This window comes from Artemia sp. Qi Xiang Cuo, chromosome 13, assembly GCF_049724085.1.
Source record: "Artemia sp. Qi Xiang Cuo chromosome 13, ASM4972408v1, whole genome shotgun sequence".
NCBI lineage: Eukaryota > Metazoa > Arthropoda > Branchiopoda > Anostraca > Artemiidae > Artemia > Artemia sp. Qi Xiang Cuo.
In genome coordinates this window covers 19,471,072-19,484,443 of record NC_142806.1, presented here as the reverse complement: position 1 = coordinate 19,484,443, position 13,372 = coordinate 19,471,072, and the positions used below count along the sequence as shown (strand labels likewise).

Below are 13,372 nucleotides of genomic sequence, written 5' to 3'. Positions count from 1 at the left end.
TGGTTCCGATTTAAACGCTTTAAGACGTTATTTTGCAAGACGTTATTGTTTGTGTTTTTTCTTTTCTTTCCCAAATAAACTGAGTTCTTAGCTTCTTCTGCGTTCTACTGCACACGAAGCTTTTTCACTATTTAGACCTACAGTGGGTAGAAAGGTATAACGCTGTGAATACTGTTTCATTGAGTACAATTACATGCATAATAAAAACACAGACACGGAGGGAAGCCAGCGCTACCGTTTACTGAATAGAAAGATAAAGAGTCTGAAAAAATTCTTGATCCTACAGATTTTTTAGTGTTGCTGCTTGTGCCGCGTTTTATTCGAATCTGCGTGTGTCATTATATAGTACGAAGAAATACGTTTTTTTCGAATCTGCGTGGGTTCTTCAGCGGTACGTGCCCTCAGAGTTCTAAAAGGCTTACTCAAAGGTTCGGACTCGCTTTATTTATTCAGAATTAAACGATACCTCACACAGGGTGTTTTGAAAAGATTTGAAACTCGTTCCCAATAAGAAAAATCGGCGTCAGTCGCCGACACGTCGTTGTAGAAAACAATTCTCCGGTGCCGTGTCGCCGTTTCCCATAAATTTCAAGTATTCGGCACCAAAAAGAAAACCGGCGCGGCAAGAGGGTCTAATTGAAACCATTACTGACTAGAATTAATTATCTTTTCTGTTAATAACATTTATACTTGTAGCAAAAGGGCTTTATGCCAGAATTATTTGAAAAAAACTACGTTTTCTAAAGAGTTAAAGAGGCTGAGTTACAAGGTCGAACCTTAAAACGTGCAGGGATTAGGAGGCACAGTTGGGGCTGCCGCCCCCAAACCCCCCGCTTTCGCAGCCTTTAAATAAAAAAAAAAATTTAACTGAAAGTAAGGAGCGACATTAAAACTTAAAACGAACAGAAATTATTCCGTATATGAAAGAGGCTGTGCCCTCTTCAACGCCTCGCTCTTTACGCTAAAGTTTGACTTTCTTACAACTCTTTTTTTTAAACAATAAAAACTTTAGCGTAAAGAGCGAGGCGTTGAGGAGGGCACAGCCTCTTTCATATACGGAATAATTTCTGTTCGTTTTAAGAATTAATGTCGCTCCTTATTTTCAGTTTAAAATTTTTTTTTTATTTAAAGGCTGCGAAAGCGGGGGTTTGGGGGCGGCAGCCCCCCTACTGTGCCTCCTAATCCCTGCACGTTTTAAGGTTCGACCTTGTAACTCAGCCTCTTTAACTCTTTAGAAAACGTAGTTTTTTTCAAATAATTTCTGCACGTTTTTGTACAGTTTATTACTTATTATTGCTTGACTAACTGTTAGCTGATCGTGTCAGGAGTTGAAGTTGGGTGGCTGCCGCCCCCCAAACCCCCCGCTCTTGAACATTCTTGTGTTAAGGCTTTTAATTCCTGAATACTCAAATCACGTCGTACAGGGCGCCTCCTAATCTCTGTACGTTTTAAGGTTCGAACTTGTGACTCAGCCTCTTTAACAGCCCCCCCCCCCCCAACTGTGCCTCCTAAACCCGGTACGTTTTAAGGGTTGACCTTGTAACTCAGCCTCTTTAACTCTTTATAAAACGTAGTTTTTTTTAAATAATACACATAAACAGGTAAGACATGCTTTGTTATGAAAATTGACGCGCAGATATTTTCATAACAAAGCATGTCTAACCTGTTTATCTGTATTATTTGAAAAAAACTAAGGTTTTTCGTAAATGTAAATTCGGGGGATAATTTTTTCGGTCTGAAAATATCAAAAGGCCCTAACAGGTCGAATTCTGCTTCGAATGAGTCCTCATTCAACCGGATCCGTTGCCAACTGTGGCCTGTAGGCGTGGCTAAGAAAAAAAGAAATGATGATGAATTTTAAGTGGCTATATTTTGTTTTTTGAAAACAGGGAAGGAGAGATCGGATTGAGTTGAAATTTCGAGGATTAGCTCCCGGGCCCTAGGAAAGCTTAACCTCTAAATTTCAGCCCAATCGGACAACGTTAAAGGGGGGCTGTGGTGGGAGGGTCGAAACTTCCGGCCCAGTTTACTCCATGAAGATAAAGTCGGAGGAGGATGAAATTTTGCAAGTTTCTTAGTTTGAGCTTGGGCTACAAAATGCGATTACCGCCGTCTCTCTGCGACATCTAGGGCCTGAAATCGCTTAACATTGTGGTGGGTCGCCTCTTTATAGAGGCACAAGTGTGCCTCCTTGATAATTTCTGTTCGTTTTAAGATTTAATGTCGCTCCTTACTTTCAGTTTAAAAAACTTTTTTTTTTATTTAAAGGCTGCGAAAGCGGGGGGTTTGGGGGGCGGCAGCCCCCCAACTGTGCCTCCTAATCCCTGTACGTTTTAAGGTTCGACCTTGTAACTCAGCCTCTTTAACTCTGTAGAAAACGTAGTTTTTTTCAAATAATTTCTGCACGTTTTTGTACAGTTTATTACTTATTATTGCTTGACTAACTTTTAGATGATTGTGTATTATTCTTTTCTTTCTCGACAGGGTGTTTTAAGGGTCGACCTTGTAACTCAGCCTCTTTAACTCTTTAGAAAACATAATTTTTTTCAAATAATTTAAAAAAGAAACTGATTTTTTTTTTTAATTTAAATTCAGTATATAAAAAATTTGATCTAATGATGAATCGAACTCGGGTTTTCCGCCTGACAGTCAGGAATCTCACCACTACACTAAAGGGACATAACTGAAATTGTTTTTTAGTAATGTAGTGAATCTTCTTGACGCAAGCAAAACTTGATATTTGGTTTTTGGAAAACAGAGAAGGAGTGATCAGATTGAACTGAAATTTCGAGGAAAAGCTCCCAGGCCCCAGGAAAGATCATTCTCTAAATTTCAGCCCGATCAAACAACGTAAAAGGGGGGTTGTGGGGGGGAAAAATTAACATGGGCTAATATAGGAAAACAAGGTTTTTCGTAAATGTAAATTTGGGGGATAATTTTTTCGGTCTGAAAATATCAAAAGGCCCTAACAGGTCGAATTTTGCTTCGAATGAGTCCTCATTCAACCGGATCCGTTGCCAACTATGGCCTGTAGGCGTGGCTAAGAAAAAAAAGAAATGATGATGAATTTTAAGTGGCGATATTTGGTTTTTTGAAAACAGGGAAGTAGTGATCGGATTGAGCTGAAATTTCGAGGATAAGCTCCCGGGCCCTAGGAAAGCTTAACCTCTAAATTTCAGCCCAATCGGACAACGTTAAAGGGGGCTGTGGTGGGAGGGTCCAAACTTCCGGCCCAGTTTACCCCATGAAGATAAATTCGGAGGAGGATGAAATTTTGCAAGTTTCTTAGTTTGAGCTTGGGCTACAAAATGCGATTACCGCCGTCTCTCTGCGACCTCTAGGACCTGAAATCGCTTAACATTGTGGTGGGTCGCCTCTTTATAGAGGCACAAGTGTGCCTCCTTGATATAATTATCTCTGTCGACAAAAAAGCAAAGATTTATGAATGATCTGTAGGCTCTATTAATTTTAAATATATACCAAAAATTATTGAAAAAAAGGATTTAAATACCATAATTCGGGTCCTCGAAGCACTCGCTAATAATAATATCGTACTTTATTAACATATATAATAATTAGGCGAAAATTCCTTTGAAGTTATTACGAATGGCTATAAGCATGTAGACAAAGCAAGAAGGTACTATTATTTATGCTATTACCTTTTTCATTACTGGATAAGTTACTATTGAACCGCTGAGTTTACCAATGCTGATTGAGAACAGCAACGAAACTGAAAATTTTGCAAGTGTAAAAGCTTCTTGTCTGTAAAATAAAAATTGTGTCAAAGCCAAACATAAACGAAAAACTTGAAGTTATAGGAAATTAAAAGTTGCCAAAAAATGCTCCCAGAATGATTTATTTTGACAAAACAGATATGGAACTAGAAGAAGTCTTTTAATCAGCAGCCGGGGATAAATCATTATCCCAGGGATTTTATCCCTGACTAGCCAGATCAACAAAGATAATAGGGACACTGAAAATAGCAAAATGAAATTTTGGCAACTCCCCTGCAACAGCTTAGATAAATAAAAACTAGTAGAATTTAAGAAGATGTTAATTGATGAAAACCCCTAAGATAGTTTATCTACACGAGACATTGGTGGTGCAATTTAATTATTTCAAATTTTAATGTATATGAAATAACCAGAATAGACTGGCTAAACAAAAGACTGACATTGAAAAGGTAGAGGAGCAGCCATCATAATTTAAAATGATCTTGACTTCCTTTACCGGAACTTAAAAGGAGTTAAAATCCCATGTGAAGATTTTAACGTAATATATCTAGGTTCAATAACACTAGATTGCCAGTTTTAATCGGCCCGAAGTTTGGGAAGTTGTGCCATCCTGTTACCAACCATTTCTGTCTGTGATCTATGTTGAGTGTATCAGTTTTATGAACACTAAGGGACAATGAAGAAACAAAACCAACATTACAAATATATATATTACAAACATTAAATTGATACATTTATTACACAAAGGGGGATGCAAAGTTAATATTTTGTTTCCTATACATTTAAGGTTACATTACATATATATATGTTATCAAATTATCCTTTCCTATAGAACGAAAGAGAGAAAAGACAAAAATTAAAAAGAAAACAAGAAAATGAGCAACTGACAGAAAAAAAACTTCGAGAAATTAGATAGTTTTTTTTTATATAGTTCTACTATTTTGTATTTGTTTTAGTGGTTTTTTCTTTAATCCTACACGTTTGTTTTTTATCCTATGCCTTCTTCTTCTGTTCCTTCTTTCTTGAACTATATGTTCTATACCTTCTTGAACTTCTGTCTTCAGCCAAGAGGAGAAGATACACCAAGTTGAACGACGATAAGATTACAATTGTCCTGGTTTTTACACCAGCCTGAATGAGTTTTTTGCTGCTACGCTTGATAGGAAAGTGAACTCAATTAAATCAATTTTGCTAAGAATGCAGTAACCTTTTTTTGGGGGGGGGGGGAGGATACCAAACTTAGAAGTATCTGTCAACTTGTTTTTAGGAATTAAACTGCTACAAACTATATACTTTTACAAGACGTTTCATATTTTACAAGGAGGAGGAGAGGTCAAGTTAGCGCAAACAATCTTTTACAAGACGTTTCATGTTTTACAAGGAGGAGAGGTCAAGTTAGCGCAAAAAATCTTTTACAATAAGTTTCATGTTTTTCAAGGAGGAGAAGGAGGGGTCGCAAACAATCTTTTATAAGAAGTTTCATGTTTTACAAGAAGGAGAAGAGGTCAAGTTGGCGTAAAAAATCTTTTACAAGAAGTTTCATGTTTTACAAGAAGGAGGAGGGGTCAAGTTAGCGCAAAAAATCTTTTACAAGACGTTTCATGTTTTACAAGGAGGAGGGGTCAAGTTAGCGCAAAAAATCTTTTACAAGACGTTTCATGTTTTTCAAGGAGGAGGAGGGGTCAAGTTAGCGCAAACAATCTACCTGTTCTTGGGAGAGAGGCTACGGTCTAAGCATGGTTGGAATACATAAAAAATTGCAAAAAAAGTTCGAAAAATGCATTATTTGGCTAAATAATACGAGATAATAAATAATCAACTGCTTGAGATTATTATACAGCTCGGGAGAAAAAAGTATAAAAAAAAGGAAAACGAAAATTTAATAGCTAAAAAACTTGGAAAATTAATCATTCAAGATGCAATAAAAAAAAATGTCTAACTTCAAGTGTTAAGAAGCAAGTCTAAAGCCTATATAAAGACCATACACCTGCACACAAAAACACACTAATACACACACATTATACACTGTACATCTGAATATTGTTGCGGTTAGGCATAAAGGTCACACCTGAAATTTTCACGTTTATAAGACAGTAACCAACAGTGAGCTAGCTAATAATTATTTTTTTTTAAAAGACAGGAAAACTAGTATTGTACAATAGCCATGGACAAACTCACGACTGATTTTTAGTCTTTTTTCATTCGAATCTGAAACTTTTGGAATGCAATCAGTTCCTATTTCACACTGTCCAAAAAATCCAAATAGTGGTGTTTTGGGAAAATATCTGCTGAACATTTGTGATTCAAAGTTCTCTCTGCCAAACATGTGATAGCCTCTTCCAACACAAGCGAACATGAAACACACGGACTTTTCTTCAGGCAGGCCTGCAGCTTTTAACTGAAATGGAATATGTTCATTACCATTAGTAACAAAAGAGATAAAGAAATAGAGAGAAAGAGAAGGAGATAAAAGGAAATAAAACAGATAGAAAAATGCTGATATTAAAAAAAATTAATATCTAACACAAATAAACCCTTACAAAAACTCGAGTTATGTTAAATCCAATGAAAACTTCTCTGAGGGCCGGGGGAGGGGGTTGAGAAGGAGGATGAACTGTGGAAGATTGTCATTCGAATAAAATTGAAATCTATTGTCATTAAAGCAAACCCAAGATTTTAGATTACATTAAAGGCAAATTGTAACCCTTCTAACAAATCTTCTTCTATGAACTCATCGCAGCATCAAGCCGCCTGAAACCGAAGCAGTTCCGCATGCTCCTCCTCCATGTCAAGCCTCCCTCTCTAAAACCTCCCAGAAAGTTCTTATTTCTTTTAAATGTTTCCTTACGACAACCTCTCACACCAACCGAGGACATCCTGCTTTTCGTTTAGCCGTAGATGGTTAAACCGTAAACAACGATCTTCGGCAATTTGTCTTCCTTCATCCAAAGCACATATCCTAGGCATCTCAACCTTCCTCTCATTATGGCCCTAGAAAGCGAGATTGAACCACACTTTTTGCACAGCGTACTGTTTGAAATAAGGTCAGTCAGTTCTGTACCCATACCAATCTGAAAGCAATTTCTCTGAAAACATCTAGAAAATCTTCCTACATTTTTCAGAGCATACATGCTTCAGAACCATACTTAAACCACTGTCATCACTGTAACTTCCAATATTCTAATTTTGATTCGCAAACTTATCTTTATATTCTTCCAAACTTATTTCAACTGTGAAAAAACACACTGGGCCTTGTCTATTCTACTTTTAACATCTTCACTGCAGAAATAAGCATCCTAGATGAAAGTGTGAGTAAAATGAAAGAACTTTAGAGGTTTCGCGAGTTTAGGGTGCCGGAATAGGCTAAGAAATTAATGTTAAGAAGACAAGTCGCTAAGGCTTGGATTAAGTGGAGATGAAAAGGTGACTTTTGGTAATGAGAAGGTCGATCAAGTGCACAGCTTCACTTACATAGGTAATATTTTTAGTAAAGACGGTGGGTGCAGACTTATTTCTAACCTCATAGCCACCATATTTAAGAAATTCATTTACAACACTATCAGCACCTGGGGCCTTATTGTTTTCTAATCGTTTCAGTACTCGCTAATTCTTCCTCACAAAATAAATCTTCCTTCACATTAAAGATGCCAAAAACTTTTTCATTCTTTTCCTGCTTTTCTCCTATATATGTTTTCCTGTTAATCTATTCCAGTTTAGCACATTCTCAAAATGTTCTGCCCATCTCTCTTTAACTCTTACCTTGTCACTAATTGTGGCCCCATTCCTATCTTTAACTGGGACAAGTCCAGTCTGACTAATCTCTCTCAATTTATTAACATACCAGTACAATATTTAACTAGTATGCCGTCTAGCTGCATCTTCCAGATCTTAGTCAATTTTATCCATGGCCTCCACTTTACACCTCCTTAGTTCATATTTTAATGCTTCCTCCACTTTCTTAAAATTTTTCTTATTTTCCTAGAACCTATCATTCAGACAGTTCATATACCGTGAATATCCCCCAAATAATCTTCGGGCTTCAATTCCGAATATAACTTACAATTAAAAAGATATGGAAATATTGAAAAAAGGGTACAGCTCCGCATCACTATTTTTTTCATATGTCAAATCTTCCATGTCATATAATAGACAACTTAACAACACTGTGGTAAAAACTTCGAAGCAGCCTCATTCGGCTGGATATTGAAAGTTTTAGCACTCTTTATAACAGTCAAAAATGTTAAGAGGGCAACTAGTCCCCTCCCAACGCCCTTTTAGCTCCTTCTCAATCCTTAAATATATATTATCAAAATTTTGAAAAGTTATTATGTTCGAAACAGACGAAAGGCCCAAAAGTGACATCCCAGAGACCCCCAGGCAAGGGCTGTAAATTAAGCAAGTTGCCCATTGTTTAGATATAGTTTGATTATTGGGAAAGAGGTGCATATTTGATCCTGTGTGCCCTAAAAGGGCAAAGAATATAACGCTTAAACTTTTAGAAAATATTGAGGGAGATGTGGAACTAAATCAAACGAACAATGTGCACGCAGGTTGTTAAGAATGCGTATCTGCAATAGCTAAAGAACGGCTGAGTGTATTGACATTAAAATTTCAGTACATGTTTCGGGTGACAAAAAAAACAAAAAAAAACACAAAAAAAAAACATGTGCATCCAAATTGACAAAAGTGCCTGAGGTATCTGAAATACCTCAGGAATGGCTAGGATTATTGATTAGAAACTTTTCTGGGATGTTCAGGGGAATGATTGTAAGCAGAAAAACTGACATAAATTCTAAAAACATTCCTTATTATTGACCAACAGAAAAAAAACATCAATTGAAAATTGAAATGAATTCATTTAAAAAGAAACTTTTTTTCAAAAATAGGTTTTACAAAGAAAACTAAAGAGCTATATAAACAAAAGATAAGCAAAAACAGAGTCAAATAACAATTCAAACTTAAAACGAATGTTCGTTTTGCTTATTTTTGGCTGATTCTTTACCCATATTTCATTTTTAGTGTGTCACCGGATTTCTTGGAAATTAAGTCGAAATTTGGATAATCCAACATTAAACTGCTATTTGAAAACTGACTGATCTTCAGATACGATACGATTTGAAATAATATTTTCTTAACATCAGGAATGGTTTGATAAAGTATTTCCCAAATGTTTCCTAAACCGGTTCAGTAAAATAAAACCCAAATTGTTTAAATAATTTGTTTCTTCTGACCACCATATACTGGAAAATCAATCAGTATATTATACTTCTGTTCCATTCGCAGCGTTCCCAGTTTTACTATTATGATTCATTTAAACTCTTATTTATTTAAACTAACTGATGAAAAAACCGATCGGTACGAGAGGAAAAGTGTTCAAACGATAGGTGGAAAGTTTTTCCAAAAAAACACAGATCACATGCCCTTGTATGCGCCAAGTCTCTAGATCAAGTGTATATCGTACCAAGTATCTTTTTTTTTCGTGTTAGTTTTGAACGAAGCATTACTCAGGTTAGACAAAAATTGATGGTTCTTGATAAGAATCACCAAATCTCGAACCTTCTCGTGCTTAACAGTTGACTTGTTTTCCACTGCCAAAAACTCTTGCTCATTGTGCTCGATGACACACGAAAAATCGGTCAGTATTATAGGGAAACTAGAAAAAAGTCCTATCCTCAAAACAGATCGGTTTTCCTAACGATTTTTGAGCGTTTCCCCATGCGTCTGAACGGGCTATTATACCCAAAAGGATCACTTTTCTAATGAATCTTCTGAAACCTTCTGAAATCACAATCCTGATAAATTTAAAATGGGCAACAGCAAAAATGTGTTTGTTCCTTTTTTTATTTTGCCTTGTCTTCAATATGTACATTTTGGCCTTCTCCCTTTGTACACAATCTGAAATCACAATCTATGGAAAGAATGAATACGAATTCTGAAATTCCACTCTTGAGAAATTTACAATAGCTGCACACTAAACAACAGTCACATGGTATTTTTTTTTCTTTTTACACTCTGTTTTATCCCCATTGTATATATACTTTTTTATTTCCAATAGCCAAGGATTCATGTGATTTTATCAAGTATTTTCTGTGTTATTATCTGTATTCCTTCCTTTTTTACTTTATTTTCTTCACTGAGTACATTGACGGGTAATGAATCAATAATAATAATAATAATCTTGGCAGCAGTGATATCTGCAACCTAGTAAGAGTAAACCACAGCCCATAGTAAACGACAATAAAAAAGACATTTTAAACAGTCTGTCTGCGCATTGTATGTTTTTCTTTAGTTCAACTTTCCCCACAACACTTCCTCCAACTTTCACCTCAATATCCAAAGCTTTAGAAGTGGTCACTAAAAAGCAGCAGTTGTAGTAGTGCTGGAAGAAGTAATAGCATACAAATATTGCCTTTTTGGTCATTTGATCATACCCCTCATCATTCCCTGAAAGTTCCAACTTAAAACCCTCAGTCGTTCCTGAGTTACACCCTTTTGAAAACCAATATGCACATAATGTGTCTTTATTTAGTTCAATACTCCCTTAAACATTCTCTGAAAACTTCACCTGAATTCCCTTGGTCTTGTGGAACAATAAACGACAAACATACCCTCTTTCCCAATAACAAATAATATATGTGAACAATGGACAAATTGCATAACCTAAAGCCCTCACTCCCAGGACTGTGGGAGGTTGACATCCCCAGAGACATAGTTACTTTACCTTTCAACTATGTTGAACAAAATGGTTACCTCAACATTCTGATTGAATGTATTTGGAGAATTAATGAGCGTGGGAAAGGGGACTGGTTGTCTTCCAATTACTCTTGACTCTGAAAAAGGGCATTAAGCTTTCAATTTCCAGTCGAATAAAATCTCTGCGAAGTTCCTACGGCTATACGAAGTGCCTTGAAAAAAAAAGTATAATAACAGTAAATAAATGATACATCGTGCTCATATCGCCTTTTAATTAGGCAGCACTATTGGACCGCGTATGACCTTACACCCCTTTCCCTTTAAATATTCTCTCCTTTCAACCACAGACACACTCTCAGTCATCCCTCCCCCCAAAAAAGCTTTCAACAATATGATGCCGTTTTATTTCTGTTATGATTTGCTTGGAGTCAAATAACTAGAAGCTAAATTTACCTCTTTCATTTTCTCCTCCACTCCGCTATGCTCCTGGCTTGAGATAACAACAGAAGCTGCTTCCACACCGTCTCCACTGAACGCTATTCCAGTGACAGACCCAAACCCGGGTCCGGGCAGAGTCAATGATAAGTCGACGAATCCACCACCTATAGCCACGGTTTCTTCAAAAGTACTAGAATCCAAGTAAGACATTAATGAAAAAAAAATTAATTGACGTTTAATATTTACTATTAATAGGGTTCTGCTAGGTGTTTTCTTTTTTCATGTCCCACAGCTAACTTTGAATTGTCTGAGGAACTTTTAGAAAATTTAAACAGGACATATATTTGTCTGCCTGTCACTGGCGGCGGATAACTGCCTCGATTATCTCGGAAGCATTAAACACAATATTCAGGCATTCCGTATTTCTAGGGATACCACTTCGAAAAGTATGTATCACACTCTAAGGCTGAACAAATTGACTAAGAAAATCTTCCCTAACCTATCTCAGGTTAGAGGAAAATAGCTCCTGTGATATCTTAAAAAAACTCACATGCATAATATCAGACCAATAGTAAAATGAGAAATCAGTTTGAAATACCAAAATAAACACAAAGAAAGGTCACATCTTTACTCGGAACAAGCGGGAGATCAACCAATCAAAACCTGGCTTATATGTTACGAGACAATAAATTAATAAAAAACTATGTTCCACGAGATAACAAAGGAACAAAGCGAGTTATACAAAAAAATTAATTTTCAACTAGCCATCCAACTAACTATTACACAACATGCCCCCACGAAGATAAATGGCAGTAGTCGCTTCCCTTTTGGTTAGTAAAAAAAAAAGAAGTCAAACTATAGAATATCAAACTTTATGCATCTTTTCTTCTCTTTTTTTTACTCATCTGTGCCCAGTGTGAGGGTAACCCAATTTTGCCTGTAATGGCTTAGCCGAAGATCCATTGCCATCAAACGAGTGTCTAGTAAAGGATTATTTGATTAATATGCTACAAAACCATTGCAAAATAGTTTGGTTTTGAGGAGGTGAATTCACAATATAAGAGGTAACATGAAGTAAAGTTCGAACATAAAGTAACTTCTTATGGGTCCCAACCCACGGAACAGTCAAACAGGTAGGAATTATTGATAACAACTGACTGTAAGAGTAGGTATAGGACTACAGAGTTAAGCTTTGGGGAGAATAGGTAGTAACTGGTAACAGGAGAGGGTATCCCCCAGGGACCGAACTTAGGAAAGGATAATCGTGGATAAGGTAACTCCAGCCATGAACAGTCACAACTGGTTATTGGCTGAGGGAACTGACTATTACTTCTGATCTCCAGACAGGACTCCCCCCCCCCCTCACCTTCAAGGTCCAACTGCCTCAGAGATTTGATAGTCCCTTTCTTGGCTCACGAAGTCAACACAACGTCAATACTACCATATATTTCCAAAACCCAGTTTGGTCCTTCCCATTCTCCTTCCCAATAACCTCTACTTTGCGCTAATAGAACAGAAACCTCCTCCCCTAAGTTCGCAAATGTGGGCTGACATTTCACGTAGAATTTTACTGTCAACCAGGGCAGACTAAATTTTCATACCATGTTTTTTTTACACTCCTTTTTCCTTTCTTGATTTTCCTTACTTTTTTAGTAAAAACAAACAACTCATCTTCACAAAAGAATCAAACAATAATGTCTGTGTTTTTCACCAGAGCGTTCAAATTATACTCTCTCTTTATCGTTTTTTTTTGTCTTTTCTGGATTTTTTTTCTTTCTGATTTACAATAAATTTATCTTATTAAAACTTAAACTGAATATATGCTGGTATCTCATACTGAATTTTTAATTTGCAGTCTCTTTTAATTGCTCTTTTAATTATTTTTTTTTTCAATTCCGCAGTTAGAATAACCAAATCATCTTCAAATGGGAATTGAATCCCGACATTTGGTGTCTCACATTAAACTTTATGTTCTCAAACTTTTCTGGAGAAATCAGGTATTCTAAACTTTTTGCCAACCTGGTCTGTCATACTAACTGGCATACTTGCTGGCACACTTGTAAAAGCATTTTCTTTCGAACCGGAGCACCTAATGGGTCATTTCCCTGAAAGGCGGCCTAATCTTTCTCGTCTCGCTTCTCACCAATGGCTTATTGCGTACACCCCTTTATCACAAAAGTCACATGTTTTCTTCCATAGGCAGGTTGCCTGGGTCTTTCCCGTCTACCTGGTTCTTCTGCGGTTGCCACGCCAAACCCCATTGTCACATAATTCACACAAGGTTTATTATTAGAATTTCAGGTATATTACGTCTTAACTGTTCAAAATTGATAACCATGGAAATAATTAGGACTACCTTTGTCTTAAGGAGGACAGGAAAGGCAATGGGAGACCACGGAATCAAATAGGGAGGAAAAAGTCTCCTGGACTTAGATTATGCTGATGATTTACGATTCTAAGATGAAAGTGTGAGCAAAATGAATGAACTTTTAGAGGTCTTGCAAGTT

General features: G+C 36.6%; 1 protein-coding gene across 1 annotated transcript; it reads right to left on the bottom strand.

The window, feature by feature from the left end:
* Positions 1-4,217: 4,217 nt before the first annotated feature.
* Positions 4,218-13,126, bottom strand: LOC148945045 (F-box only protein 22-like). The gene is made up of 3 exons (XM_089098933.1): positions 13,074-13,126; positions 10,881-11,055; positions 4,218-6,132 (listed from the first exon to the last, which is right to left on the bottom strand). Exons 1-3 carry the CDS (start codon positions 13,124-13,126, stop codon positions 5,854-5,856), a joined length of 507 nt encoding a protein of 168 aa, XP_088955059.1. The 3' UTR covers positions 4,218-5,853.
* Between the last annotated feature and the right edge of the window lie 246 nt (positions 13,127-13,372).

Bases quoted from the DNA above. Each gene is read 5' to 3' on its own strand.
- LOC148945045 (XM_089098933.1), bottom strand. From the start codon at position 13,126: ATGGGGTTTGGCGTGGCAACCGCAGAAGAACCAGGTAGACGGGAAAGA. The intron at 11,056-13,073 runs GCAACCTGCCTA...CTTGGATTCTAG, and splicing joins GGTAGACGGGAAAGACCCAG to TACTTTTGAAGAAACCGTGG. The intron at 6,133-10,880 runs GTAAATTTAGCT...ATTCCATTTCAG, and splicing joins TGGAGGAGAAAATGAAAGAG to TTAAAAGCTGCAGGCCTGCC.